Raw genomic sequence first — 27,798 nt, forward strand, 5'->3', positions numbered from 1 at the left:
TCCCGAATGCCTACGGTACGGCATGCACAGTCTAGTCAAACAGTTGCCGAATTAAATCCCGAAAGCACGGAAACAATAAGAATGTAATATATGTATGTACACACACAGTGCAGGTAAAAATGTTTTAGGCCCGGTTTAGGCTCATAGCGTAGTGAATAGATCTGCACCTGAACGAAGCTTCCACCACTACGAGTCTTGCTGGGCTTCTCGTCCGGCAGTTGGCCGCTTATAGTCAGCTGTTAGAAAAGAGGGGAAAACTCAGTGTGCAGTGCAATTCTAATAGTTCCACCTCACCATACATCAAAACAGAACAGTTCAACGGTGTCTTTACTCTTCGTTATACAAATTCGTCGTATATGACACGTGAAATATTTGTTTTTTTGTAATATATTTCACGTAAGTTGTTTTCTCTAGAAGCTATAATACACGTTGGACATTTGTCGCATATTACGTTATATTAATGCGTAAGAATGCGTTTAATTGAACTGGTTTTAATTAGTAAAAGGCGGGAAATTTAAATCGGCTTATTGTAAAAATAAATTTACACGCGGAGTCGAAATCTTGATGACCATCTTGACCATAAATGCCGCGGACGTGTAGCATTCCCTCGGTGTTTCCTTCGTTCGCGCTCGTATAGCACACTCCACATCTTTCCGAAACGGATGAACTGAATGCTGGGAAAAAATATCCTCACGGCCACGGCGACGTATCGCCCCGCGGAGGCCGCGGATGCGCGTTCGTAATTATACGTGACACACACACAGCGGTTGTGTTTATTTATAGACGCGAGTCTATCAGGTCCTGGCTTCTGGCAGCGCGCGTGTGCACGCGTGTGCACGCGTGTGTGCGCGTTTTATAACTGTGTACACGTTGTACGCCAGCCGCTGTAAAGTATGGCACCGCACAACTACACTACCACATTTGTGCACGGCGATCGCGCGACGAACTTTTTCGTGACAGGCGCGAGAGGGTTTCGCTGGAACATGTGACGAGCTGACGGGAGCTCGTCCGGTCCGGTGTTGGTTGCGACGCAGCGGACTTCCTTAAAAATAGGAGCTACAGCTGTGCTGCTGGTGCTCGTCGAGAGTCGAGAGACATATAGACACCATCTCCACGAGGGACCGTTGGACGCAGTTGGACAGTCGCGCGGGCAAACAGGTTCGAAGGCTGCGTGTTGATCTCGGGTGAAGGAACGATGCATGGAGATGCTACCTGGGAATTAGCCTCCCGACGTTTCTCCACTGCTCGCGGTTGATCAACACCAGGAGTTATGTCGAAGCCCGATGCACCGAAATTCGTCACGGCGCTTTTCTCCTTCAAGGGAAAGAACAACGACGAGGTAACGTGGCACTCCTTCCCCCTTTCTCTTTTCCCGTAGATTATTTCAAATATCGCACTCCTGGAGTGAATATTGTCATAGTTTCTAAAAAAGCGTTCAGATGTGTCTTGTATGCACTGTGGCACTATGCCGTGCTTTTGTTTTTCTAGTTGTGCTTCAAGAAAGGAGATGTAATAACGATAACTCAGGTGGACGACGAAGGCTGGTGGGAGGGCACGTTGCACGATAAGACTGGTTGGTTCCCTTCGAATTATGTCAAAGAATACAGAGTTCCAGGTACGATAACTTTTGAATACGTTTAAATTCGAATAAGTACCTTAAATGGTATGCAATTTCATTTGTTTACGATCTTTTCTTTTAATACATATTTTAATATGTTCATATCATGTGTGTTCTAATGCTGAAAATATAATTGTATGTCTTTCATATATTGTATATATTCTAATACATACAGATGGTGGTCATGCGTCGATTAAGACGTCTCCAGAAAGGAGTCCACAGGAGTCACCTGCGCATCAAAAACTCAATCGCGATATAGTGTTAAAGGATATCGTCGATTCTGAAAGGGTAAATGTAGCTGAACTGCAAGGACTAGTGAATAATTTTTTACAGCCTCTCGAAACATCGAATATGTAAGTCATGTCGCTTAATGGATACAAGAAAAAAAAATATGTTATGTATATCTTGTATAACAGAAATTTTCAATTATATGTAGATTGAAGAAGGAGGAGTATAAGCAGCTACTCGGTAATGTACACGAGGTCCTCGAGACTCACCAATGTTTATTGGCAAACTTGGAAGGAACCGTTTTGCAAGGACTCTCTGCAAGAGTAGGGAATCTTTTCCTGACTATCGCACCAAGGCTAAAGTCTATTCACGCTACATATTGCAATAATCATCCGCAAGCCGTTTGCATATTAGATAGGTATAGGTAGGTGTCTAGAAAATGTATCTTTTTGTTTTTCGATGGAACGCTATATCATGAATTGAGTCTTGGCCTTTATTATGGAATTTGAAGGTTTCTGCCCTTCAAGGAGATAATGCAGTGTTACGATTTGTTTCTGGCTACTTTGAGATTAAGTTCATGTATTGTCGCATGTATCAATCATGTATTATTATTTTAGAGATGAATTAAATGAATTTATGGAGCGCAGTGGAGCGATATCGCCTGGTATATTGGTATTAACCACTGGCCTCAGCAAGCCGTTCCGAAGATTGGACAAGTATTCTGCTATGCTTCAGGAATTAGAAAGATACACCGAAAAAAATCATCCCGACAGAGGGGATACTCAACGTAGCATAACAGTATACAGAGAAATCGCGGTACGATAACTCATCTATATCTTTTATATGTACAAAAAAATTATTATCAATGTTTACAATTTACACTTGCTTATCGCAGTCCATTTTATTTGTAGGATCATTGCGCTTCCATACGTAAGCAACGTGAATTAGCACTTCAAATATTAACTAGTGGAATCAAAGGTTGGGAAGGTGAAGAATTAAATTCATTAGGCGAGATTATTCACGTTGGATCAGTAACCCTAGCAACTGGCGTAGATCGTAGAGATAGATACTTTGTTTTATTTCCTACCACACTGCTGGTGCTTAGTACCAGTGCCAGGATGAGTTCCTTCATTTACGAGGTAGACTTGAAAACATCTCTGTCACGCTGCTTTAAAATCACAATTGAAATATATCAAGATGTTTAATTCACGCTGCGATTATTTGCATAGGGAAAACTTCCGTTAACTGGCATTAATGTAACTGGAATGGAAGACACGGATGAAATAAGAAATGCTCTGGAGATCACTGGTATGGCTATCGATATTTTATTCAAATATCCTGATACTATCTTGCAAAACAAATAAAGAATGCTATTTTGTGACTTTGCAACAATTGCTTCTTAAGATAATGATGTAAATAATAAAATGCGTATGCTTTACGTATGTTTTAAGGACCAATGATCGAAAGCATCGTTGTGCTGTGTGCTACAAGGGAAGAGAGACAGCGTTGGATCGATCTCTTAATTCAAGAACAGTGCACCAGCCTCCTGAAATCGCCAACTATCCCTCGTGTGAGTTGCCATCATCCTCCGTACGCTCGACTCTCGAGATACTTTGCGAAGCTCGTGAGGAGAAAAGTCATATATCCTGAATTAATGAAGAAATTATTATATATTCAATATGTCCTGAGGCCAGATTTGAGTAACGTGAAAATGAGAAAGTGCAATGTGACCTATACTATTTTTCCCACTAGTGCTAGCGAAGGATCAGAGTCGGATACACTCATTGAAAGTAATGTGCAAGAGGAGCCGCGAATATTGCGTAAATCCTCGTTAATACTGGACGTTAGATATGTAACGGACAATACTGATCTTAGTACCGTCGGAATCGCGAGCACTTCCTCACTCACGAATTTCGCGCCGAGAGTTAATTGCGAGAATCGATGTACTTTTGAGACTAGTAAGAGTTTACCTGCTGGTGCTACAATGAGTCACGTCCTGCCAAACGTTCCGCTCGCGTCAAGCAAATCGTATACGTCAAATCTTCAAGCACGTAATAAATTTTGTCGGGAGCATTTGGAAATTTCACATGGCAGAGATCACAGCGATCGGACTGCGAATTATAAATATTTAAAAGCGATCGAGGAGTTTTATCCGAAGAACTCGGACATCCCGGTTCGATATTCCGTGACTTCCGCCCAGAACGATAACTGCGATAGCGTTGGGAGGGAATTTCGAGAAATGTGCGCAAATAGTAGTTTACGGTCTTCGGACTCGGGAATGGCCGAGAGTTATCACTTACGTTCATCTGAAGTCAATTCCTGTTACAAGTCATATGCATCTAGTCATACTAAATATACAGATCCTGTAAGAACATCTCATAGCGAAAGCGATAATGATGAGAATAAGTTTGAGCATCAGTGTATTTGCACCTCGCCATTCGGCTCTACGCCTCGAGATAGCGCTCACTCGCTGGCTTCGTCCAAAAATATTGACGAATGTACAAGCCTTGCGAGATCTAACGATGTCGGTGATAGCAATGCTAACGATGATCCCGATAATAGCGAGAAGAAAGTTCATGAAACTGTATTGATTCAACCTCTGATAAATTATGGAAATGTACAAGGAAAAAGGTACACGCAACCGATACCATACGCGCATCAGTGCGTAATTAAGAAAATCGGGAGACGCGTGGTTCGTCCAATCCAGCCGATTATGGAGGAATATGACGAGCCAACAAATCAAGTGTATTCATCTGGATTATATGCTCATTGGTGGCTCAAGAAATCTATCCCGATATTTGGATGCACGGAACAAGGCAAGCTTCCATGGCATGGCTGTTTCTTTGATCATTTCAGTTTTTTAACCATGCTGGTGTTTTTACTAATTATCATTTTCTCTACCAAAAAAAAATCGTATGCTCTTATTTCACAGCCATGTTGTGTGAAGTAAGCTGTCGCTTTACTAACACAATACATTATAGAATAGTCTCGAAAAACATAACGAATTTCTGTGCGTATGCCTTTATTTTATCACGTCGCAACCATCATTTACCTCGCAAAAGATTCTAGTTAGCTTGATTTTGAGTAGACGCAGCTTTAGTCTTCAGGTAGGGCGTGCACTCCAAAGTAATATAATTATAATCATAGTACTTCTCTTTTTTTATAGTGTATTTTTAGATTAAGAAATGTTTTGATATTAAAAATAGAACCCTGCAAAACAATAGCAAAAAAATATACATGTACATATATATGCATATTTTATAAAATAAATTCCAACCAGAGAAACTTTTAGTTCATGCATTGCATGTATGCAATAGAAACGACTCTAATTATGTATTGTTGAAATATTACAAATATAATGCTATGTATTGCAGATGAGCAATCAGCCGAACGGAAAGCACCAACGACCGGCAATGGAGCATTGTACATCTCCAGGGATTAAGACACCTTGGAGTATTGCATCATTAAGACCTGCACCTCCCCTATATTCTCTTAAGAATTTTGGAAAAATAGATACTACTACAGATACATCACGCTCACCACGATCATGCAGTAAGTATTTTAATACTAAATATGAAAACATTTGACATGTAATGTACAACCAAGTTGTCAATCTGTTTTCTATAGCACGTTTTATATTACAGACGAGCGACAGTTTGAAGACGATGCGATCATACTGAAAGTAATAGAAGGTTATTGTCTTTCTGTCAATGCTAGATTTACTGTACATTCTGGAGAGTCTAATTGTAAGTTTTTTAATTGGTCTAATATATGTATAACTGTGTTGAAACTTTTCCGCGTGTCTTTATATCATGAAGAAATTGTTATTTTTCTAGCAATGCTAGATTATGAGCCGCAAAAATCACGGGACAGGATATCATTGACGCATAACAGGGGCAACTGGGAATCTTGTAATGACAGGTGAATATAAAAAAAAAATTTTGAAAAAATATACCTTTCTACCTTCTTACAACAAATATGTTTAAATTTGATAATTTCTATAAAAATGAAAAATTGCTCGCATTAATTTGTATCAGAAATATATATTATGTTGCTGGTTAAATTGATTGAGAAACAGAGAAGAAATCATTTTTTCTTTTCCTAATTCTTTTTAAATATTATGCTACATAAGATTGGATAATATATTCATATTTGCACTGGAAATTGATAATAATGTATAACATAATTGTACTATATATTAATACTTATTAACGTGTACTTTTTATATACATAGAACATTATCGGAAACTGTTAAAACCTTGAAGAATCAAATGACTGACTTACAATCGCAAATGTCGCTACTAACAAAACAATTGGATGAGGAAAGAAGATCGCGACTCTCGTTAGCTGCTACGGTAAAACGCAGTATGGGAGTTATAGACGGATAAGAAAGTCGATAACATCAAAGAATTATATCATAAGAATTGTTTAAGAATAAATTTTTCACAATGTTCATCTCATATATACGAGTTTTAATCATAAAACGCATAATATATGTCGCGTGTTGTTGGAATGTTTTCATAAAGTTTACTATTTTTATGATATACTATATATATATACATATATGTATATGTGATAATTAAGATAGAGAAATATACATGTAAAAAAATTATTTATGTATTTTTTTAGTATATTGTACACACTCGGCAATAAAAAAAGATATTCAGTAAATTGTGTCACATCATTAGGATTCATAAAATAGTGTCTTTATATGCAGTTTGTAGCAAAAAGTGGTTACAAATGTAATTCTATTTGTCGCAATGAAATTCATTACAATGAAAATTATAAACAGGATGGTAAGAAAAGTTTAATTAACGAAATTACATAAATTTATTATAATAAATTTCTTCGGTTATCACGAGCGACATTAATGTAATGTTACTCACGACATTTACAATATATATATCTTGGATTGAGAAAGATGTATGTATTTATCTTAGCTTGTTCTTTATACGTTCCAATTCGTTAACTCTACTTCGCGCGTGTTCCAATCTGTGCCATGCCATTTGCAGTACCTTTTGACTTGCGTATCCGGAACCTTCGTGCGGTTGACCTACGAGAAAAGTTATTAGAAACGTACATCGAAGAAGGAAGCGGGTGCGGGAATGATATCGTTAAACAAGTGTGCATACCAGTAGAAACCTGTGTGAGATAATTAATCTGTTCGCTCAATTTAGATTCCAATTGTCCTAGAGTCTTCAAGAACTGATGCGTCTGGGATTCCGCCTGCTTCAAGCTCGATTTCTCCTTGCTCAGTTCCATGCAAGCTTGTCCTGTGCAACATAAAGAAATATCTTCATCGTATATGTAGTATTTTTATACATGAATTATCTTCGCTTCGGGAATTAGTGTGTATTTAACCTTGTTCCGCACATTCGTTGTGCAAGTACAACTTGTACTTCGATACACAAGGAATTAATACCAAAACGTTTAACTCATTAAAAACGTTTAACAATTACCTGCACTTTGTAAACATACTATAATATCCTTTTCGATAGTCTCTAAAATCTGGATCCTTTCCATCGGCGGCGTCATTATGACTTCTATTTATACCTGCAGCTACCTTTGAATCAAGAAATTCGCGTAACACTTTTGCTCCTCAGTGAACTTCACTCGTACCTCATAGCCCAATTTGTTCGTGAGTACAGTAAAAAAATTATCGAAAAACGTTAAATGTCGAATGATACCGTGCAATGACAAATAAATCGATATCGAACACACGGGATCCCGGAGCGTCCCGGAGACCCGGACTGCCTCGATAGGTTAAAACAGTATGGCCGCGTTCAGCGACGATTAGTTGCGCGAGGCAACGCTAGATAGCGCTCGACCGCCAACTATAGTTCAGTTTGGCGCTTTTGCCGCTGCACGGCGCGGCGTTGCGATCGACGTAAGATTCTCTTGACTAAATTCCGATTAAGTTAATCGACTGAAATCGAGTGATTAACCTCATCGAGCCGTATTTGTGGTACTTTACCCATGTAGAAATATGAATTTCTTGTTACTGGACACCTGGGAACCTGCTGGTTGAATTAAACTGAGAGGACGACCCCGATTAAGCTGCAATTTAGTTAATCGGAATTTAGTCAGAGTAATCTTCACTCTGAAGTTTGCCGTTCAAACTCCAATTCAGTTCCTCGATTAAACTGCAATTTAGTTAATCGGAATTTAGTCAGGGTAATCTTCACTCTGAAGTTTGCCGTTCAAACTTCAGTTCAGTTAATCGGAGTTGGGGTCGTCCTCACCCTGAAGTTTGTTGCATTTGAGTTCGCGCACTTATTTCAATTCGTTCGTAGACTTATCCGACTTTATCGAATTATATTAGGCTTGTTTTTTTTGTACATACATATGTTTCTCATCTTTTCACTTTTTCTATCTAATGTCGTGGACATGCCTGCATTTTAATAAAACGTGTATCTGTACGAATATTATTAACAGGTGAACACAATCCTCAGTTTTATTCCATCCACGTTTCTCTCTAGTAAAAAAATTTCTTACATTTTTTTTCAGAAAGTTCCTTCCTAAGAATTTATTGTATTTTAAATTTATGAAAAATTTTGAAAAATATGCAAAATTCAAGTTTAATACACATGATCAAATTGATAATACAAAGAGAGACGCGAAATAAATCAATTGTATATTATAATAAATTGTTACACTCGGATTAATTATGGATTAAATAAATAAATCATTGTTTTCTTAAAAATGTCATCTCATTAAATAAATGTGTTTATCTTGCGTTTTTTTTTATTACCGTATATTTACATACCTATTTACAGTGATATCAACGTTTTAGCAAATAAAACATAATATCTAGGGTATGAATTAATTAATAAATTTTCTGACAGTAATATAACAAATATTAATATATTAATATTTATATATATATAAAATATATATGTATACGCAATTTTTATATTTTAACATAACGGCAAATTTTTGCAGTGCTGCATTTTTCGAGTACGGTAAACGCTAAAGTTCCCCCGTTCGTTGCAAAGATATAAGTTGTCATATGGCTAATGACTGTATCTTTTTATGTCTTAGAGACATATTATCGCTGAATGCATGTTAAATATTTACTTAAACAATCTTACTGTCTATCACACAATCACGCTATAAAAAAAATCTCTAAGAGCAAAATGACCAACATTGAGGTACTATATGCAAAAAAATATTTTGCACGAGAATCAAATAACTATACATATATATATTTTTTTTTAATTTAAAAAATGAAAACGGGATATAGCAGCATGTAATATATGCATTATAAACTAGTCTCTTCTTCCTTTTCGTGTTGTGTAACATATTTAATATTTTATACTTACATTTTAGCATTTTACAGAATTGAAGCCATGTGTGAACACCTATAAGTAAGTCTTCTCTGATAGTTCTAGTAGCTAACACAATAATAATTTAGATAGATATTTTGTTTAATAGAAACATCAGTTATAACATAGCATTTACAATACTATTTTTTTTAATTAGTTGCTTTATACTAGCTACACATTACATATTTTTATCTAAATAATAATTTAACTCATCTCAATATGTGCTCTAATTACGGCTATCAAATTCATTACAGTCTCTTAATGAAATATCTTATGAGTAATCATATCAATAATTATATCTTAACTTATACATAAATTTATATCATTAACAAAAAAAATATAACAGTATTCATACATTTCATAAATGTATAATCTAAAGATTCATTGTTCTTTTTATTATTTATTACAGGTCGCTAGTGCGATTATTTACTTCATTCTGGAAGAGAAATCTCTCGCGTCACCGAACCTAAATTTAAAAGCTATCAATATCTAAAGTGACTAGAAATGTTGCTATATGTTTTCTCTTTTTAACATACACATACTTCTTTTGGCAAGATTTCTGTGATATAAATGTACGAAATAGTGAACAATTTCTGGAAATACTATATCTAGCATTATATAATACTTGCTTGACGTTTATCGTTTACATAATAATATGTACATTTTCAATTTAAGCAGCTTTGTTTACTCTATATTTACAAAACAATCCATTGCATGTGCTATGTACACATAAAAGTAAATGGTTTTATAATCTAAATATGCTCAGATGGCACTCAAATTTTATACTGCAACTTTAAAACATTTATGCCATCAACATATAACATTGCACTGAACGGTATCAGGTGCTGGATGATAGTCCTGATAGAATTAGTAACGAATGTACCAAAGTACATTGCAACATTGTATTAATTACTCTTATACAAAGCTCCATGATATCCTAAAGTACTAATAGATAATGAATTCTTTTTAATATGTGGAAATTTAAATGCCATAAGTTTAAAAGTTAATATAGGGGCAGTTTTAGAGCATATATACAAGATGTCCCTTTAAATTTATAAAATAAATTCATTCTTTGTATAGAACATATGGAAACAAGAGTTGTCGAGTTCGCTTTATTTTATCCACTTTATAATATTATCAAGGTACATACAATACATACATATGTATATATATATATCTAAAGTCAAAGTAGATATAAAGCCTCTATCTACCTGTAAACTATTAAGAAAAAGATAACAGATAGCACAAAATAAATTTTTTAACCATTTGAAACATAAAAGAATTTATATATTTATTAATAGAATTTTGAAACAAAAATTAATAGGTTAAAATAGAAATTTTCATTAACTTATTTCATTTTGGAGAGTCTACTTTTTATATGTGAAAATGGAACATCTAGTATATATCTGTTACATACTATGCTAATAAAGAAATCTTAAATAGCAAAATTTGAGAAAAACACATTTAGGTGCCCTTAAATAGCGTGAACATGATAGTCACATTTTGGAATGTATTTCAGGCCCCTTTAATTATCTAAAGTATTTTTCCAATTTATAGTCAATGTAAGAGAAAATATACTTAATGATGGTAACATTTACTTTCCCGCCATCATGCATCATATATCCGCACATCTTACGGTTAAGCAGTAAGTGAGGCATTCATATTATAAGGCGTCACCTATTATACCTTCGTTACTGTGTTCCAGAGATTCACATCCAAACAATACGTATTCTTCTCGTGACAGCCAAAATGGATTACCTTCAGTATATTCCGGCGGAGTTTTATCTAAACCAAATGTTAGAACATGAGATTTTTTGATACTCTAATTTAGTTAATTTTAAAATGTTATTCTTTATTTACTATGTTTATGCGTCTTTTAATGTATCTTAACTATTTCCGCGTTTCCCCTATCTTCATATTTTTATACTTTATTATTCCGTAACTCAATACTCTACATTTAATTATTTAGTAGTGTAGATATATATAAAAGTTATCGATACTTACCAGGATGCACAGCTAAAGGCACATATGTAGATCCCATTGCGACATTCCAACTATGCGTACCAGGACAGCTTTTCACCTCCAAAATCCTGCTATACTCTGGCAATAGCTCACGTAGATCCTTGGTGAGTCTTAGTTCGAAACCCGCAAGATCTGTATTCCCACCAGTAAGTAGAATATGTGAAAGACAATCTTGCATTATATCTTCCGGTAATCCTGACGTTACATCCTTTATAACTTCGGGCAAACGCAGGCTGATATACATCATTTCAGGAGCTATGTACAACTCTGGCCCTAATGAGACTCTCTAAAAACAATATTTTCCTATAATATCTTTCCATGAACCTTCTAATACGCAAATTGTCGGCGAATTTATTTTCTCTTCGGCTGTACTATATACATACCCAAAACTGCTTGTAGTCCGCATAGCTATCAACTCGAAGATTAATATGCTCTCTCGCCTTCTGTCCCAGACGTTTCTCTTCGTTTTTAATATTGTAACTCAGCCTGCATCTTTCTTTAACAGCCAAAATGTCTAGATAGGATATAGGAATTTGATGATATTCTTTCGGTTGCCAGTACATAGCTTGTTTCAAGTGATAGGCAACGTGCCAACCACCCACAGGCAAAAGTCTCCAGCGCTGTGGCATAACCCGTCCTCCGATTACAACAGCCACCGTTGTGCTCAGAGCACCGCTATCGACTACTACACAGGTTTCCACATCCAGCATAGCACATGCTGCTAGAGGCTTCGGTACCAGACATACTCTATAATAACATTAGCTGTAGATTTTTACAGCTAGTTTCGAGTATTCTACCATTATTTTAGAATGTTGGTAAATGATAACAATTGCATTAAATTAAAACAATTGTGTAATATACATAGAAAATGCAACTACTGAAATAATAGGATGTGTGATGTGTGTGTATATATATATATATTTATTATTATAAATTATCATGTACCTTGCTACTTTAACTTCCTGGAATAAGTAATGTAATAACTGTTTTCTCAAGGTGGGATGCATCGCCAACGGTTCACAAAACATGAGTACCGTATTCGGCTTTCTGAGCGTCGCGGTCAAGCTCATCTGGTGAAACAAATGATCGATAAAGGTTTTGAGAACTGGGAACGTGCCTTCGCACAGGAGGGCCTCTGCCGGGCTCACAACATCCACGTTTGGAATGCCGAGCACTTCCACCGTATCGGTGCAATAACCATTTATGAGCTTCTGATATATTGGATTTGGCCTGGTATAGCACATCGGATCATTCTGATGCGTGGTTAATCTTCGCTTCTCCCTGTACAGCTTCACGGGATTGCAGAAAACGCAGAACGGCCCGCTCGGTCGCGGGATCTTAGCGGTCGCCAATTCCGGCAGCTTCAACAGCTTCAATCTCTTCGCCAACGACTTCGTGTCGGACTTCGAGCGCGTGCTGCTGCTCGGAACGTTCTGAGTCTGCGCCTGCTCCACGTGGGTCTTGTTATTGTACTTCGGAATGCCGAACATGGAGAAGTGTCGCCTCAGTCCGAAGTACGGGGTGATGACCCAGGTGTACTTATTGCCGATCTCGATCACCACCTTGGCGCTGGAGCCCTCGACGCAATTTCTCTGACACGTGTAACCACTACAGTGGTAACACTTTGGGAAAGGTGCGTTCTCCCCCAACGTTATCACCATGTGCAGTCTGTAGCACATAGCTTTAAAGCTGACGCTGAGCAATTGCAAGCATTTTATGTCCGGGAATTTAAAGTGCACCTTCGAGATTAACTGCAGCCATTTCATCTTCCTAAAATAATGCAAAACGTATTATCCTAGAACTCCGGTCCCGAGCACCGACGGCTATACTCTCTTATTTGTACGTCCGATACTCGGTTCCCTCACGGGAGACACGAAGGGGACAAGGTTGGGTCGCCCAGGTCACGGAAAAATTTCAACCGGCGAACACCGCGGAAAAGCAACGAGCGGGATCGATATACCCGTCAATTCGTGCAATAAGTAAAGTCCCGACCGTTTCGAGCGTACATCGCTCGCAGGGTCGATTTGACGGTAGTCCGACGTAAATCTAACCTAACGCGCACTCACCACAGGTAATCCGTGTCCGACGTTTTCCTCAGGTATTTGCAGGTGCTGCCGAACGCAATAATGTCAGGTACGTCGCAGTATAATAAAATCTTTATCCAAATTTCCTCCGGGAAGACCGCGGGATCCATAATTGTTACTGATAAAAACGATAGAAAAGTGTACGATCAACAGTCACTTGACAGTCAGGCCTTCAGACACTCCCCAGGACCAGCTAATACGCTAGTCAAGTTCAAGGTTACGATGGCGAATTACGCGAATCAATATGTTACCCGCGAACGGTATCATTGTAGAAATAATCTCGTGAAAATTTTTTCCTGTTTCTTTTTTGGCGTGTACTTATTTAATTTAGTTCGAAAATTAACAAAGTTATGCAAAATGTAATCAAATCACCACCACTAATTATAATTCAAATCGGTGTAATGATTATTTAATAATCGGACAAGAGAAATGATAACGGCAAACATTGAATGCAACGTATTTATACGAAATTATTTAATGAAAAATATCTACATCTTTTTTTCTTCGTTTGATTCAGTCAACAGTAAAGTATTTTTAAAAATAATACTGCTCGTTCGAGTCCCTCTTTTGTGTTCACAACGTGGTATACAATAATTCTCGATTTACGAAGCGGTCAGGAGCGCCTCAATGTAAGGATTCTTGTGGGAGAGAATATCTTCTTTTAACAACGACAGCTGATTTTCCAGGTCGGTGTTAGATAAAGACTGGTCTAAAGCTTTACACTTTGTGAGAAATTGCGAGATAAGGATTTCACCCTCCTGCAACAATATTAAATATTGTGAAACTGTTATATCTATATCATTGATATCAATGATAAATTATTAGTTGAACGACAAATTATTATATAACAGTATCTATTATCTCATTTAATTATTAGAATTATTAACAATAAAGGTACCTGAATAATCTTCTGTTTCTTCTGGGGATTATCAGATCCTTCAAAAGCTACGCCTTGATAGTCCTCGAGCTCTGCTTGCTTTCTTTTGGCGAACTAAACGAAAAGTCGTTCAATATATAAGGAATTTTATAATATTTTCTAATACGTGCCCATAAATCAAATATATACCTCTATTACATCTGGTGGGAAATTAGCCATCTTAGCGACATGAAGACCAAAACTTTGATCACAAATCCCTGGCTTTATTTTATAAAGTAACGTCAATTTATTGTCTTCTACAAGAGCGGTAACATGTTGATTTTTTACAGTAGGTATTTCTTCAGCTAACTTTGTAATTTCGTGGAAGTGCGTAGCAAATAGGCAATACGATTTAATATCCCTCGCCAAATGCCTAAAAGAATATAAAATAAAACAAAATGGTTTTCAATATTACTTTTTTACATAATATAGATTATTGTGTTGTATACTTACTCTGCTATTGACCACGCTATACCACAACCCTCGTAGGTAGATGTACCTCTACCCAATTCGTCGATAATTACAAGAGAATTACATGTCGCTGTCTATAAGTGAAACTTAATATTAGATATATAGACCATATTGTGTTATTATAATTTCTGAATGATAAATGATATAAATTACCTTCAAAATAGCAGCAGTTTCTATCATTTCCATCATGAAGGTCGATAATCCTTTTAGCTGGGAATCGTCAGCTCCCACTCTAGCCAATATGCAATCCAGTAATGATATAGTTGCTTTATCACAAGGAACAAAACTACCAATATGAGCCATTAATGCAGTTACACCAACAGATCTGATATAAGTACTTTTACCTCCCATATTTGGGCCAGTAATAATGCAAAAGTGGCACTGATCTATAAAGAATTAAACCAGGAATTTTTCATAATAAATGTAATTCAAAATATTGCAATTTTAGTTAATTATTTTTCTAATTATATTATTCTATATTATTATTAATTATTATTAGCATTATTTCATAGATCCAGATCTTATATTCATACCTCTTTTAAAATTGATATCATTCGCAATATAGTCGACTCCTTGTTGCATTTCCAAACACGGATGTCTAACTTGAAGGAGATTCAATTCACCTTCTTCGCTCGGGACCATTTTGGGGCGCACATATACCTTGTTAGCACTTACTGCTGCAGAAGCAAATGCAGTGAGAACATCTAGGCATGCCAGCACGCCACCGATGGTACGCACTGTTTCGCTATAGCCAGCTAGAAACATAACGTAATCAGAATAAGAATTATGATAGTTATATTAATATTACATTGGAGTAATTTTTTTAAACAAGAATTGATACCAAACCTGCAATTCCTACAATTTCTGTAATAACGCCTTTCTGCCTCTCCAAATATTTATTCCTGGCATCTATAAAATCGTCATTCAATTCGTTTAATTTATTGTTTCGGAATCTTACGCCAGCTTTATTAGAATCCAGAATAGTGTAATGTTTCTTGTTCCTAAGTATTTTCTCTTCCTTTAATGTGATACGAAAATAATAGCCGAATTGTTGATTAGATTCTAGCTTTAACATCTTTCCTGCTTCTAAGCAAAGATCATTCGCTGCCTTATTGAGTTGTTGTTGAATGGTTTCTTCCGTTTCATCCATTGCGTCTTTTAATGCTATAATATTACAAAATGGTTTATATATATGTATAATTATATTTACTTTATATTTATTTAAAATAATGAAAACTGAATGGAAAGAAAATATAACTTACAATATGTGCCAAAAGTTATGCATTTTTTCTTGTTAGATCGTTTCTTATTTAAGATTTATAAAATATAAATTTTATAAAATCTAGATATAAATCTAGATATCTATAATTTAATGCATATCTTTTAGACATTCTATATATCTTTATAGAAAATTTAATAATGAGTCAGAATTTAAGATTGTTACTTTTCAGATCATCTTCAAATCCTGAATTGACCATAAAATCACCCCTTTCTGCAGCCTCTAAATCAATTGTCTGCTCTACCAGTTGTTGAAATTTATCCATATCCTCTATAAGTTCCTTCAGTGGATCTATTATCATTGTTTTCAAGGCTGTGATAGTTCCTTCTGATGAAAGCTGTTCCATTAGTTTTGGTAAGTATGATACGCACAGGTAGATTCTGAGAAGTACATATAATCAGCATTAATACAATCCTGATTTACAATCTTTACCATCGATATACTTGTTCTAATTGTGACGATAACTGTTACTTTCTACAATAGCGATAACTTACTTGTAACAATCTTGTAACGTCGACTTCTTCCTAGCAAGTTTCTTCGCGAGCTGTTGTAGATCCGGTATACGTTTTAAATAGTCATCACTAAGAACAGATCTTAGTTCGTTATTTGTTACTAATAGCTCAACGATATCATGCCGTTCCTTTATTAGAGATAGGTCTTTAAGAGGCTGTCGAACCCATTGCGCGATTAATCGGTGCCCTTGCGCGGTTCTGCATTTATCTAATAATGTTAAAACGCTGGCGACTGGATTTCCATGTAAATTGGGAATTGTATCAGTATGTGGTTCGATGTTGAGAGCTTTTATTGCCGCAGAATCCAATCTTATGTACCGCGACTGCTCGATTTGATTCAGTTTAAATTGATTCATATGGCCTTCGTCTGATGTTAACTGATAAACAATTATTGCATAAGAAACACATAACGATAAGAGGCATATAGGGTGTCATCTTTATCATAAATTTTAATGATAAACACATATGCAATGTTTTTAATTGTCAAATAATTCCTTATGTTAAGTTTTTGGTTATTTTTATTTTTATTATAAGAAAGAAATTGTCGAATTCATTAATAAATTATCATCAAGATTTGATAAAAATGCTACGTCCTATATATTCTTGTAAATAAAACTATAAAAAAACTTACATCTAAATATTTAATAAGAGCAGATGTTGCAGACATGGCTAAGTTTAAGTTAACTTCAGGCAACGATTGCGCATTCTGTTTTTGTCCTTTCTTAAATTTTATTAACGTGTTCAGGTCATCAATAATTGAGTCACTGGCAAATTCATTTTTCTTTCTTAAAGTAACCATGACGTTACTTCTTTCCATCAGCTGGAAAAACAAATATGAAATTATAATGTTAGGTGTATCAAAATATTTTAGTAAAATGTATAATTCTCGTCATATTTTAAAAGCATAATATTTTATATTTTTGACGTTGTACATACTTGTTTGAGAGTTTGAAATTCATAACTGCCTTCTCCCTGAATTAACAAACATTCTTTTGGAGCAAGTGTTACAAGGAGCGACTCTAGATTTGAAAATGATTCGTTATCTTGAAATTCAGCAACTGAAATTAAAGTTGAAACGACATCCACACAACTTAAGCCGACGACCTGCAAAATAATTTAGTTATATATAATTTTGAATAAAAATGGTAACATATTTTACTCTACATAATTTCTTAAATATATTATATAATCACATATAATATGTATATAATTATAATATTTATATGTTAGAAAAAATTATAATTATAATTAATGATAATATCAAATTGATTCTGTGAGATAAATTATATCAAAATATACAAAATATTAATGTTATTTTAGTAAAAGTATATATTTAATCATCCATGATGAACTCACTCTGGATTTTCCTTCTGTTCCCAGTTTCACAGCTATTACGGATACACCCACAGCTATTTCATTATTGCCGAACAAGATATCTTCGAAATGAGATAGATTGCCGGGTGAACCTTTGTACTCCAAGATCCAGTTCTGATTTTTAGAGGAGCCTTGATTGACATAAACTTCAACTCTATATTGCTTCACTAACAACAAGTCGCGTACAAACGTCTCGAAATGACTTTTATTGAGAATAACTCCTTCCGTTTTATGGGGCTCTGCAAAAACATTGATTTTGTTATTAACATTAAGATATAAATTTTGCGTTGCACTACGCTTAAACTTGGACACTTTTTAAATTAAGCTAAATAAAATATTGTGAAGCATCAAATACACATACGATACATTTATCGTGTTAATATGAGTATATATTAAAAGATACCGATTCTTTACAAATATACATAATTAAAACATGCATGAATACGCATACAAAGTAAAGAGATATGAGTACATCAAAACCAGAGGATATTTCAAACCAGAAACGAGGGTATTCTAGTTGCTAAAATACATTCTTTTCAAACAAACTTAAGATACGGTTCTTTTATATCAGTATTTAAAAATTATTCAATGCGTAAATAATGTTTACCAGCTCCAATCATTTTACACACGGATGTTGTTTTAAATACTTCTTGTGCAGCAAAGAGAGCGTCGCTTCCATGTACCGTATAATAGTCTGATCTATTGAAAAACCGTATCGTGGTATCGAGTTTCTGAAATACAAATTATTACTTGTTGATTATCAAGTCAATAGTTTCCGTGAATTTCTCTTCTACACGATGTGTAATCTCTATTGCGACATACTGAATTATTTTACGATGCGTGATATTGCTGAAAGACTCACTATGCTTTCATTAAATTATCTCCGACATTCGAAGAAATGCTTTAAACGATGCGTGTGACGAATTGAGAGCAGATAATATGTCATTCGGTTATATATTGAATCTGACGCCTTATAAACTGTCATTTACATTTATCCTTGACTTCTTTGCGTGACGTTGCAAGCTTCCAGATACAAGCATATAATTTTTAAAATAATATTTCTCAATTGTTACTTCTAAAGTTATACATTTACATTTTCTAGATATATTGTATATATAATGATTATATATTCGTCAGTTTTATATACAAAAACACATCTTCACATTAATTTTTATTTGATGATATTTAACACGATATTTTTGTTTGACTTGCATTTTCTGCTACATGGTTTTCTAATTAGCCACATCACACGCGTGTTTGCAACTACTAGAACTTGGATATTTTTTACAATTATTCGGGATTATACATTGTTTGCGAAGTACCGTCATACATATCATATTTCTGAGAAATTAAAAACCTTGCCGACGTATCTGTAGGTCAATGCCTATCGAGGGGTCAGAGTATCACAGGTCGTAACGGCTCCGCGATGTGTGCGATTTTATATAAGTTTGGAATTTAAAGAAACATTTTACTGGCGCCGTAAAATTTTGCAGATAACCACTCCTGTTCGTACAATTTCTTTGCACCTTACAAACGAACAATATAAATAAATGTTCTTTCATCTACTTTGCTCAAAAGCATTGGCAATGTTCTGAGACTAAAAACGTTCCAAGTTGAGAGCTTTTAATATATAAAAATTGTATAAAATGTATTATAATAATAAAGTAATGTATAAAAATTTTAATATAACTTTTCACTATAAACTTTTTTTTAACGAGTTCTCAATATAATAGATCATTGTACGACCATCAAATGAGAGAGATGAAGAAAAAAAGAAAAAGAGATATGACAATAATATTCATTGAATAGATAATATTTCATGAAAATAAACTAGCTTTTATTTAATAAGTATTTCTCATATTTATACGTGTTAACTTGTCCATAGGGAATCCCAACAGTTTCAATGACACCAATATTGAGGTCACGAAGTGGTCCACATCAGTCCACATCGTGGAAATATCATTCATTCTTAGCATGATAAAAGAAGATCAGAGTTCATATTCTAGGAAGGTCAGTAATTTTTGTAACAAAGTGGGCCATCGTTCTTTTGTTCTTTGTAATCTGTTTTCTGGATTTCTTTATTTAGAAAGAGCCCACCACCGTTGTATTCCGGTAAAAAGCAAGCGCGAGAATACAAGCGTCATTGGGAGAGCCACGGCCTTGACGTAAAGACGACCTTGAAATTGCTCCTACTGAATGAAAGCGAGCCTGATCGTCGTTACAAATTCAGAATGACTTAACCGAATAACACATCAAATCGAATATGGAAAACCGCTTGTCGTGACTACCTGGAAGTCGTTGAGTTATGTCCGTTGCCGTACATATACGTACATATGTAAGCAGACAATGCATCATGTATTTATCTATGTGTAAGATATTGCGGTGTAACTTTAAGCGAACAGGATATGAGACTGATGGGAGATAATGGGAGATTAATGTGAGGTAATAATCTATTTTTTAAGTGCTATATTTAAACACGATCAATTTGCAATTATAAGTAAATAATTATTTTCATCCATTATTTCCTATTCTGATAAGATATACTTTTTTTTTTAAACAGACCTGTTTTTTTACCAAAAGATGTATTTTCTACACGATACAATAAACCTTTCTATGTGATTAATTTTAATGTATCAGTAAACAAGATTTATAGGAATGTATAATTTAGTATCGTTTATTGTCACATAAAGAATGTTTTTTCTAAAATAAAAAACATTATAAAAGAAAACTGTTTAGCTTGAAAGAACTCCAAAGAGCTAATACGATCCATGACTTTGAATCTAGGACAAAGATTTATAACAAGAATACAACAAAAGCAAATAACAAATTATAAAAATATATGTTCCTGACACTTACGTCAACGGTAGAACCCAATCTTACATTGCTGAGAATTATGCGCGATAAGACCGAGTCTGGACACTGTGATGGATAAGAAGGAAAGATCACTAATATGTGTAAGAGCGAAAAAGAATGCTCCGCGAGAATTCTCGGTAAGAAGAAGGGGGGGAAAGAACATAAATGGATTTGCAATAATCTTCTTCTGCTATACGTGAGCCTACAGTGTTAGTTAGAACATCTCTGCATTAAGAACTGAATTTATAAGTGTTTCTCGATCTTCCAGTATAAGGTAAATAAAATATGATATTGTTTTCCTAATATCAGGTGTGACTTGAGTGTATAAATAAACGTCGTGTCTTATCAGTGAACAAAATAGACAGACTTGTCTTCTTGCTATTGCTACAATAAAAGTGCCTTTTAATTTAACACAGATAATAAGACGACTGCATCACTAGAAATATCTTATTTTATTTAACAAAGTACGTTCCGCATATATTTTTCATATATTCATCAGAGAATAAACTATTCATCAGACTAAAGCAAGTGGATTAAAAGTTTCGCGATCTTGCATTTTTAAATAGATATAGACAGTAAGTTATGTTATTTCTTCTTTACAATATTAAAATTAGAGTTTTGATCGAGAAATATCGGTAATACATTTATATTATATATTATTTGATTTGTACATCTTATGTGTTATCTCCTATTTATCATTTATCGTAAAGCCTGACTTTGATGAACCTGTTTATATACCTACGTTACATCACACATAACATTCGCGGAATAGCAAATCTGAGTTGATCTTGCCAAAACAAAAAATAAACTTACGTTAAAATGGAAAATAAATAATGTTTTCTGCAAGAATGTCAAAACATAAAAATATATGTTTTTGAAACTCTCGTTTGCGTAAAATAACGATTTTTCATCGATCATACAATATTATTTCATTTAATTTTGTAAAAAAACCTAATTCTATCTATTTGTGATTAAAAGATAAATAATTTTATATTAATTATCTGTGTTTCTAAAAATTGATTTATGAAGAATCTTAATTATGTAACATATAAAAAATATTGAATTAAAAAAGATTTTTAAAATATTGTCAAAAAGACACAATTCTCATCTTGTTTAAATATCTAGAAATGTATATTTTGTTTTGGATTTAAGGAAAGATACAAAAAATATATATATATATTTTTTTAAAGCACTTAAATACTTATTTTTATTTTATAGGGATCGGGGATAATGGCGATAGGAGGAATAATCGTTTTATCCGCATTAGTTGTACAAACATTATCAGCGCCAAGTGGCTGCATAGAAGCCTGCAACTTCCTCCAAACAGGCATTCATCAAACGTTGGGCAGTTATCAAGATCATGCAAATTTAGTTCAAGCAAGAACGAACCTAAATGATTACGATTACGCTAAACCAGGAAACTGGACTGAACATAATCAGTATAGCACAGACAGCGGGCATGGTAAGGTTCACGAAGAACGAGGACAATATGTCGGAGGGTCGAAAAGGGTGAGATATTACAAGAAGAATTTTACCTCATCCTACGGCAACGTGAACGGAGTGAACGCAGCGGAATTAGGCGAATTAGGCAGTCAACACAGGTATGACTCGATGCATGTGCCAAGCCAGGATATCGATTCCCAAAGCGCATACGGTCTAGGACAGACCGTCACGAAGGAGACCGGATACAACAGAGTGCACAGCCAACAGACACAATCACTGAGAGGATCGACAACGAGAACCGATAGCCAGAGTCAGAGGCTAGAAGATTTTGGGGAATACGGCGGATATTCGCAGGTGAATCAACACGTTCCCGTCATTAACACTCAAACGGTCGACACACAGCAACATGTTCAAACAGCTCCCAGTAATTGGAGCAAAGTAGACTCGTACAGAACCGACGGAGGTCGCGGACAGGTCTTCGAAGAGGAAGGTCAATACGTAACCGGGCCTAAGAAAGTTCGCTATTACAAGAAAAACTACACCTCCAGCTACAGCTCCGGCGTTCCTCAAAGCAACATTGGCTCAGCGACCTTGAACGAATTACACAGCGAATTGCAAAGAAACTTGCAGACCAACCTTGACAGCTTAAGAAGGGATTTTCATCAGGCCTCTAGCACCGGACACACCGCCGCCACCACGCACGTAGGTTCGACGGTGGACTTGACTCAGGAAGCAGTCGGTTTCCATGATCTGCAAACCGCCGAGAGCGATGGTTACAGACAACATGCGGGCTACCAGGGCATCCCGTCCACTGGAAGTGTGCATCATTACACTGATCAGCAGAGAGAAACACTTACCGATACGAGGCAGCTGCCGCACACATATCCTACCGCGGCTGCAGATACATATGGCACGGGAAGCCATCGAACTTATCAAAGCCACGAGACTCACATGTCCCGAGTACATCCTGTGCCTCAATCGAGTCACTTGTCTCCCGGTTACGTGCAGGTTCCTACAAGCGGTTACCACACCAACTACCATAGTGCGCACTCGAGTGGACATCATCTGGACGAAACCCATCGTGCAGAGGTCTTGGGCGCGCATCAGTCCAGCGTGCTTCAGAATCAGCTGCTAACCGAAAACTCCCAGCGCGTGTACAACCCGCATTCAAGTCACGTCACTTATCCCAGCAGACATGGCGAGACTAGGCACTACGAGGAGCAATGGAGATCCTCCAGTCACACCGGGGGCAGCCTAGCTCCCGAGCGAACCAGTGCGGACCATTCCGCGCACGATGTCGGTCACACGGAAAGAGCGCATTACGATCGAGACGCGTATAATGAACACCGCGGACGTTATCATAACGCCCAGGGATACGAGTCCCGCGCACATACTGGCGCACATACTGGTGCATATACTGGCGCACATACTAGCGCACATACTGGCAGCAGTTATGATTCCGCGTACAGAACGAGTTCGGGACAACTCGTCACCGGATCGCTGGACTTGGGGCATGCAGCGCACGGTGCCGATTGCACTGAGGAGACTCATCAGCAATATCAACACGAAACCAGATACCACAGAAAGTACAAACGAGAGGCTCATCACGGTAACGTGCAGCAACACCGAGCAATTGACGGAGATTTTACGCAGCAAAATCAGGAGGTTGATCAAAATTCACAACAGTTGGAAGACTTGACACAGCAGACGCAAGACTCTGATGATTTCACGCAACAAACGAGTGGTAAGCTTGAACTCGGCCAGCAAACCATTGATAATCATCACTTGGACGATTTATCACAGCAAAGCGAACAGCTCACGCAGCAGACGGAGGGTCAGCTTGAATTTGGCCAGCAAACTGTCGGTAATCCGCACTCAGAGGACTTAACGCAGCAAACAGAAGGTCAGCTTGAATTTGGCCAGCAAACTGTCGGTAATCCGCACTCGGAGGACTTAACGCAGCAAACGGAAGGTCAGCTTGAATTTGGCCAACAAACTGTCGATAATCCGCAACCAGAGGACTTAACGCAACAGAGTGAACAGTTTACACAACAGACACAAGGACCTGATGATCTCACGCAACAAACGAGTGGTAAACTTGAATTTGGTCACCAAACCATTGATAATCATCATTCGGAAGATTTAACACAGCAGATGGAGGGTCAGCTTGAATTTGGCCAGCAAATTGTTGGTAATCCGTACTTAGAAGATTTAACGCAACAGACATCCGACGATTTCACGCAACAAACAAGTGGTAAACTTGAATACGGCCAGCAAACTATTGATAATCAGCATTTAAAGGATTTAATGCAGCAGACACAAGGATCGGACGATTTCACACAACAGACGAGTGGTAAACTTGATTTTGGACAGCAAACTGATGACACTCAACAATTGGAGCAATTTGCACAGCGAACGGCAAGATCGGATAGGTTAACGCAACAAACTCAACTACGTAAACATGAATTTGGACAGCATGTTGTTGATAATAAACATTTAGATGATTTAACACAACAGAGCGAACAGTTTTCACAGCAGACAGAAGGTCAACTTGAATTTGGACAGCAAGTTGTTGGTAATCAGCATCTAGAAGACTTGACACGGCAAAATGAACAATTTGCACAGCAGACAGTAGGATCAGACGATTTTACGCAACAATCTATTGGTAAACTGGAATTTGGTCAACAAATGCAATCGATAGATAAATCTGCCAAGCCAAAAAGTCAACGTCTGGAAGAATTCAATGAGCAAAGTGGAGATTTCACTCAACAGACGGGAAGATTTAATGATTTTACGCAACAAACTACGGGACATTTAGAATTTGGACAACTACAACAACCGCACAGACCCGGTAAACCAAAAGTCGGCAACCATCATTTGGAAGACTTCACTCAGCAGAATGAAGACATAACTCAACAGACCGGAGGATTCGATGATTTCTCGCAACAAACAGCAGAACACTTGGAGTATGGGCAACAAAGAGAACAGCAAAAACCTAGCTGGCCGGGACATAATAATCAACGTTTGGAACATTATTCTCAACAAAATAAGTGGGATATAGATAATCTTTCACAACAGTCGCATCAATATCCATCCTACAACAGAAATGACAAACAATCCGAATGGCAATTAGAACAAATGTCACAAAAAACGAATTTTGATCAAGATTTTACTCAACAAACTGATCAAGATCAATTAGCACCTGTAAAACCAGCACCAAAGCCAAGACCAAGACCGCGATATCAGAAACATGATTCCATTCCAACACATACAGATGAAACAGATACAATTGTTGATGACTTTTTTAAACCGGTCGAGGTAAGCCCGGAGGCTGATATAGGTGATTCCCACGGAAGAATTATCGAATCTGGCAGTCGCGCATATCCTGGATCCAATCATGATACATCGAAAGTTTTATATTCGACTCAAGGAAGCAGCAGCGTATTCGACAACCAAAAGGAAAATATGGATCGCTTAAATTGGGTACATAAATCAAATGACGCTACAGTAGGCTTGCAATGGCATTATACTTATCATCCAAGTGACTTGACTAACGTTGAAGGCTCACATGACAATTTTTATCCTCGTCAGAATGTCGACCCGATGTCACAGCAAACAGAAGATATACAACAACAGTCCAAGCCATTTGACTTTAACCAACAGAACAAGGATACGTTAGAAGATAATCAAAATTCGTACATTTCTCAATCATCGCAACGTGACAGATATAATCAGCAGTCGGGATCGTTTCAACAAGTTGAAACGCCCCGCTTCGACAATCAATTTAATCAAGATTCTGACGAAATTCCATCAGGATCAAGAGTAATTCCATTGCAACGCGACGAAAATTCCCGACTGACTTCGGAACAAGAGAAACGATCGACGCCGACTACAGGGCAAACGGAAGATAAAATAGAGTCACGAATCTTGCAAGCGTATGGCGGAGGGCCATATGATGCATCACGTAGCGATGATTTCTATAGCAGAATTAGGCCAAATCCCAGCGCTACCTTGCCACCCATGGCTGGTGAGGATCCGTGGGATATCAGAGAAATACCGAGAAGGGTACCGGTGATACCTCGGGAATGGTCCACAGTACGCAACATACCAGAAATTGTAACTACAACCGAGGTGGCGGACATTACAACGCAGGCAATAGACACTACGACAACCCAGGCATCCTTCTGGAGCAGAGTTGGTCATAAAATAACCAGCACGTACGACAAGGCTAAGGAAAAAGCTAAGGAGATTTTCGGCTAGATGCCATATCCTACTTATTTAAGAATTACTTATTTAAGCACGGCAAAATTTCTTTCCCAATTTCTGAGTCGGGACATATCAAATTGCTACATTTATTTATGAATAATGTATGTATATTTGCAGTTACCAATAAAATCAAGACGAATCAGGAATGAACCACATAAACACGTATATCTCTCATGAGGGTATAATTTTAATTAATATTCTGAATATTAGTATTATAAAATATTACTGTTGTAAAACTAGGACAATTTTCGTATTTTATATAAATAAAAATGTATTTTCTTTTCTAACAGAAGTGTCATGTCTATTTTCGTGTATAAACGTAGAAAGTTTTACTATACTTTACATGTTTTCTTTATAAATGTTCATTTACATAATATCTATTGTTTCCATAAAATATCATCATTTCATTAATAACTTAAAAATGTAAACAAAAATAGAGTCTACTGGAACTGAATGTGATTACTTCTGTTTTGCTTCTTAATTTTTATTCTTAATAAAAAATATCATTAATAGTACAGGCAAAACTGTCAAGAAAACATTTCTTAATAGAATATTTTATGTAATCCAGAAGATCAGCTCTTTTTAGAAGACTATTTCTGGATACTTAAAATATTTAATATAAATTCTGATAATTATCTTTCTCTCCTTTATTTACTGTAAAATATCTATTTTATTGTAAACCCTGCGGGGAAAGACAATAAACTTATCTATCTATCTATTTTATTTCTTTCATCTATTATAAGTTATCAAATTAATTTGAAAAAGTGACGTTTAGATCTATATTTATGTATAAAATATGTACATTTCTTTGATGTAAACATTGTAAACCAAACTTGCAAGCATTTCTTTTGTAGAAATTTGAAAAAATTACTTTGTCACTGTAATACTTAGTCATTTACTAGAAGATGCTTTATATGACAGTTGTATTAATAATATAATAATATAAATAATTTTACTTTAGAGTTATTACAATCGCTGTAATTTCCCTTCAAATATATGTTCGATGTAATTCATCAACAATATAAAAGAAAATACAATGCCAACTAATAGTACTTTTGTACAAAACAAAAAATTATTAAAAATGTATTTTAAAAAAACATACAAATATATCGTTGTCGTAAGAATAATCGTTAACATTAGAGGAACAATTAATGCATAAATAATTATTAAAAAATTAAGAATTTTAACAATTGTATTTGTGTACGGTGCAGTGTAAACAATAATTTGCTTACTCACCTCTGGGAGACTTTTAAAAAATCTAACAAAACTCTGCTGCGTAGGAGGATCTGAAATAAATAATTATATTAAGACAACGTAAGTGTCTTATAAGAATGTAGTTAAATAAAATGCCTTAAATGTACCCATGCTGAACTGTTGGTTAGGTTGCACTGCCATGTTTGTGGTTTG

General features: G+C 36.0%; 5 protein-coding genes across 10 annotated transcripts; 2 read left to right on the forward strand and 3 right to left on the reverse strand.

Annotated features, from left to right (window-relative positions):
* The first annotated feature begins 830 nt into the window (after positions 1-830).
* Positions 831-6,448, forward strand: LOC112460946 (rho guanine nucleotide exchange factor 7). 2 transcript variants are annotated; one of them, XM_025025912.1, is made up of 12 exons: positions 831-1,339; positions 1,489-1,615; positions 1,794-1,971; positions 2,055-2,270; positions 2,464-2,662; positions 2,758-2,985; positions 3,076-3,154; positions 3,298-3,416; positions 5,221-5,398; positions 5,491-5,592; positions 5,683-5,767; positions 6,081-6,448. In XM_025025912.1, the coding sequence occupies exons 1-12, from the start codon at positions 1,271-1,273 to the stop codon at positions 6,232-6,234; spliced, it is 1,734 nt and encodes a 577-aa protein (XP_024881680.1). In that variant the 5' UTR covers positions 831-1,270; the 3' UTR covers positions 6,235-6,448. The 2 variants fall into 2 exon arrangements, with proteins under 2 accessions (XP_024881680.1, XP_024881679.1); XM_025025911.1 differs by lacking the exons at positions 5,491-5,592; positions 5,683-5,767; positions 6,081-6,448 and having other exon boundaries at positions 3,298-4,662; positions 5,221-5,386.
* Positions 6,449-6,657: 209 nt separating this feature from the next.
* On the reverse strand, positions 6,658-7,601 carry LOC112460949 (mediator of RNA polymerase II transcription subunit 11). The gene is made up of 3 exons (XM_025025916.1): positions 7,306-7,601; positions 6,979-7,119; positions 6,658-6,899 (listed from the first exon to the last, which is right to left on the reverse strand). Exons 1-3 carry the CDS (start codon positions 7,379-7,381, stop codon positions 6,778-6,780), a joined length of 339 nt encoding a protein of 112 aa, XP_024881684.1. The 5' UTR covers positions 7,382-7,601; the 3' UTR covers positions 6,658-6,777.
* Positions 7,602-9,255: 1,654 nt separating this feature from the next.
* On the reverse strand, positions 9,256-13,387 carry LOC112460930. Its single transcript, XM_025025875.1, has 5 exons — positions 13,260-13,387; positions 12,139-12,963; positions 11,577-11,940; positions 11,176-11,479; positions 9,256-10,956 (listed from the first exon to the last, which is right to left on the reverse strand). The coding sequence occupies exons 1-5, from the start codon at positions 13,385-13,387 to the stop codon at positions 10,835-10,837; spliced, it is 1,743 nt and encodes a 580-aa protein (XP_024881643.1). The 3' UTR covers positions 9,256-10,834.
* A 381-nt stretch (positions 13,388-13,768) lies between these two features.
* On the reverse strand, positions 13,769-27,786 carry LOC112460924 (DNA mismatch repair protein Msh2). 4 transcript variants are annotated; one of them, XM_025025867.1, is made up of 15 exons: positions 27,753-27,786; positions 27,628-27,677; positions 18,437-18,560; positions 17,812-18,068; positions 17,392-17,559; positions 17,087-17,275; positions 16,438-16,832; positions 16,109-16,323; positions 15,511-15,828; positions 15,198-15,419; positions 14,818-15,050; positions 14,647-14,738; positions 14,344-14,566; positions 14,176-14,268; positions 13,769-14,035 (listed from the first exon to the last, which is right to left on the reverse strand). In XM_025025867.1, exons 1-15 carry the CDS (start codon positions 27,784-27,786, stop codon positions 13,880-13,882), a joined length of 2,769 nt encoding a protein of 922 aa, XP_024881635.1. In that variant the 3' UTR covers positions 13,769-13,879. The 4 variants fall into 4 exon arrangements, with proteins under 4 accessions (XP_024881635.1, XP_024881638.1, XP_024881637.1 ...); XM_025025870.1 differs by lacking the exons at positions 27,628-27,677; positions 27,753-27,786 and adding an exon at positions 20,686-20,850 and having other exon boundaries at positions 13,880-14,035; XM_025025869.1 differs by lacking the exons at positions 27,628-27,677; positions 27,753-27,786 and adding an exon at positions 18,692-18,747 and having other exon boundaries at positions 13,880-14,035.
* On the forward strand, positions 20,856-26,541 carry LOC112460921. 2 transcript variants are annotated; one of them, XM_025025862.1, is made up of 3 exons: positions 20,856-20,956; positions 21,901-23,959; positions 24,029-26,541. In XM_025025862.1, exons 2-3 carry the CDS (start codon positions 21,913-21,915, stop codon positions 26,383-26,385), a joined length of 4,404 nt encoding a protein of 1,467 aa, XP_024881630.1. In that variant the 5' UTR covers positions 20,856-20,956; positions 21,901-21,912; the 3' UTR covers positions 26,386-26,541. The 2 variants fall into 2 exon arrangements, with proteins under 2 accessions (XP_024881630.1, XP_024881629.1); XM_025025861.1 differs by having other exon boundaries at positions 21,901-26,541.
* Positions 27,787-27,798: the final 12 nt, after the last annotated feature.

This window comes from Temnothorax curvispinosus, unplaced genomic scaffold, assembly GCF_003070985.1.
Source record: "Temnothorax curvispinosus isolate PA1 unplaced genomic scaffold, ASM307098v1 QBEX01010932.1, whole genome shotgun sequence".
NCBI lineage: Eukaryota > Metazoa > Arthropoda > Insecta > Hymenoptera > Formicidae > Temnothorax > Temnothorax curvispinosus.

Bases quoted from the DNA above. Each gene is read 5' to 3' on its own strand.
- LOC112460921 (XM_025025861.1), top strand. From the start codon at position 21,913: ATGGCGATAGGAGGAATAATCGTTTTATCCGCATTAGTTGTACAAACA.
- LOC112460924 (XM_025025867.1), bottom strand. From the start codon at position 27,786: ATGGCAGTGCAACCTAACCAACAGTTCAGCATGG. The intron at 15,051-15,197 runs GTATGAATATAA...AATTCTTTATAG, and splicing joins TGATATCAATTTTAAAAGAG to ATCAGTGCCACTTTTGCATT. The intron at 14,739-14,817 runs GTAATTTATATC...TTTCACTTATAG, and splicing joins AAACTGCTGCTATTTTGAAG to ACAGCGACATGTAATTCTCT.
- LOC112460946 (XM_025025911.1), top strand. From the start codon at position 1,271: ATGTCGAAGCCCGATGCACCGAAATTCGTCACGGCGCTTTTCTCCTTC. The intron at 1,972-2,054 runs GTAAGTCATGTC...AATTATATGTAG, and splicing joins CCTCTCGAAACATCGAATAT to ATTGAAGAAGGAGGAGTATA. The intron at 2,663-2,757 runs GTACGATAACTC...TTTTATTTGTAG, and splicing joins CAGTATACAGAGAAATCGCG to GATCATTGCGCTTCCATACG.
- LOC112460930 (XM_025025875.1), bottom strand. From the start codon at position 13,387: ATGGATCCCGCGGTCTTCCCGGAGGAAATTTGGATAAAGATTTTATTA. The intron at 12,964-13,259 runs GTGAGTGCGCGT...GCATTATTTTAG, and splicing joins TCGGACACGGATTACCTGTG to GAAGATGAAATGGCTGCAGT. The intron at 11,941-12,138 runs GTACATGATAAT...ATGTTATTATAG, and splicing joins CAGGAAGTTAAAGTAGCAAG to AGTATGTCTGGTACCGAAGC.
- LOC112460949 (XM_025025916.1), bottom strand. From the start codon at position 7,381: ATGACGCCGCCGATGGAAAGGATCCAGATTTTAGAGACTATCGAAAAG. The intron at 7,120-7,305 runs GTAATTGTTAAA...TATGTTGCACAG, and splicing joins AGTATGTTTACAAAGTGCAG to GACAAGCTTGCATGGAACTG. The intron at 6,900-6,978 runs GTATGCACACTT...CTTTTCTCGTAG, and splicing joins TCTCACACAGGTTTCTACTG to GTCAACCGCACGAAGGTTCC.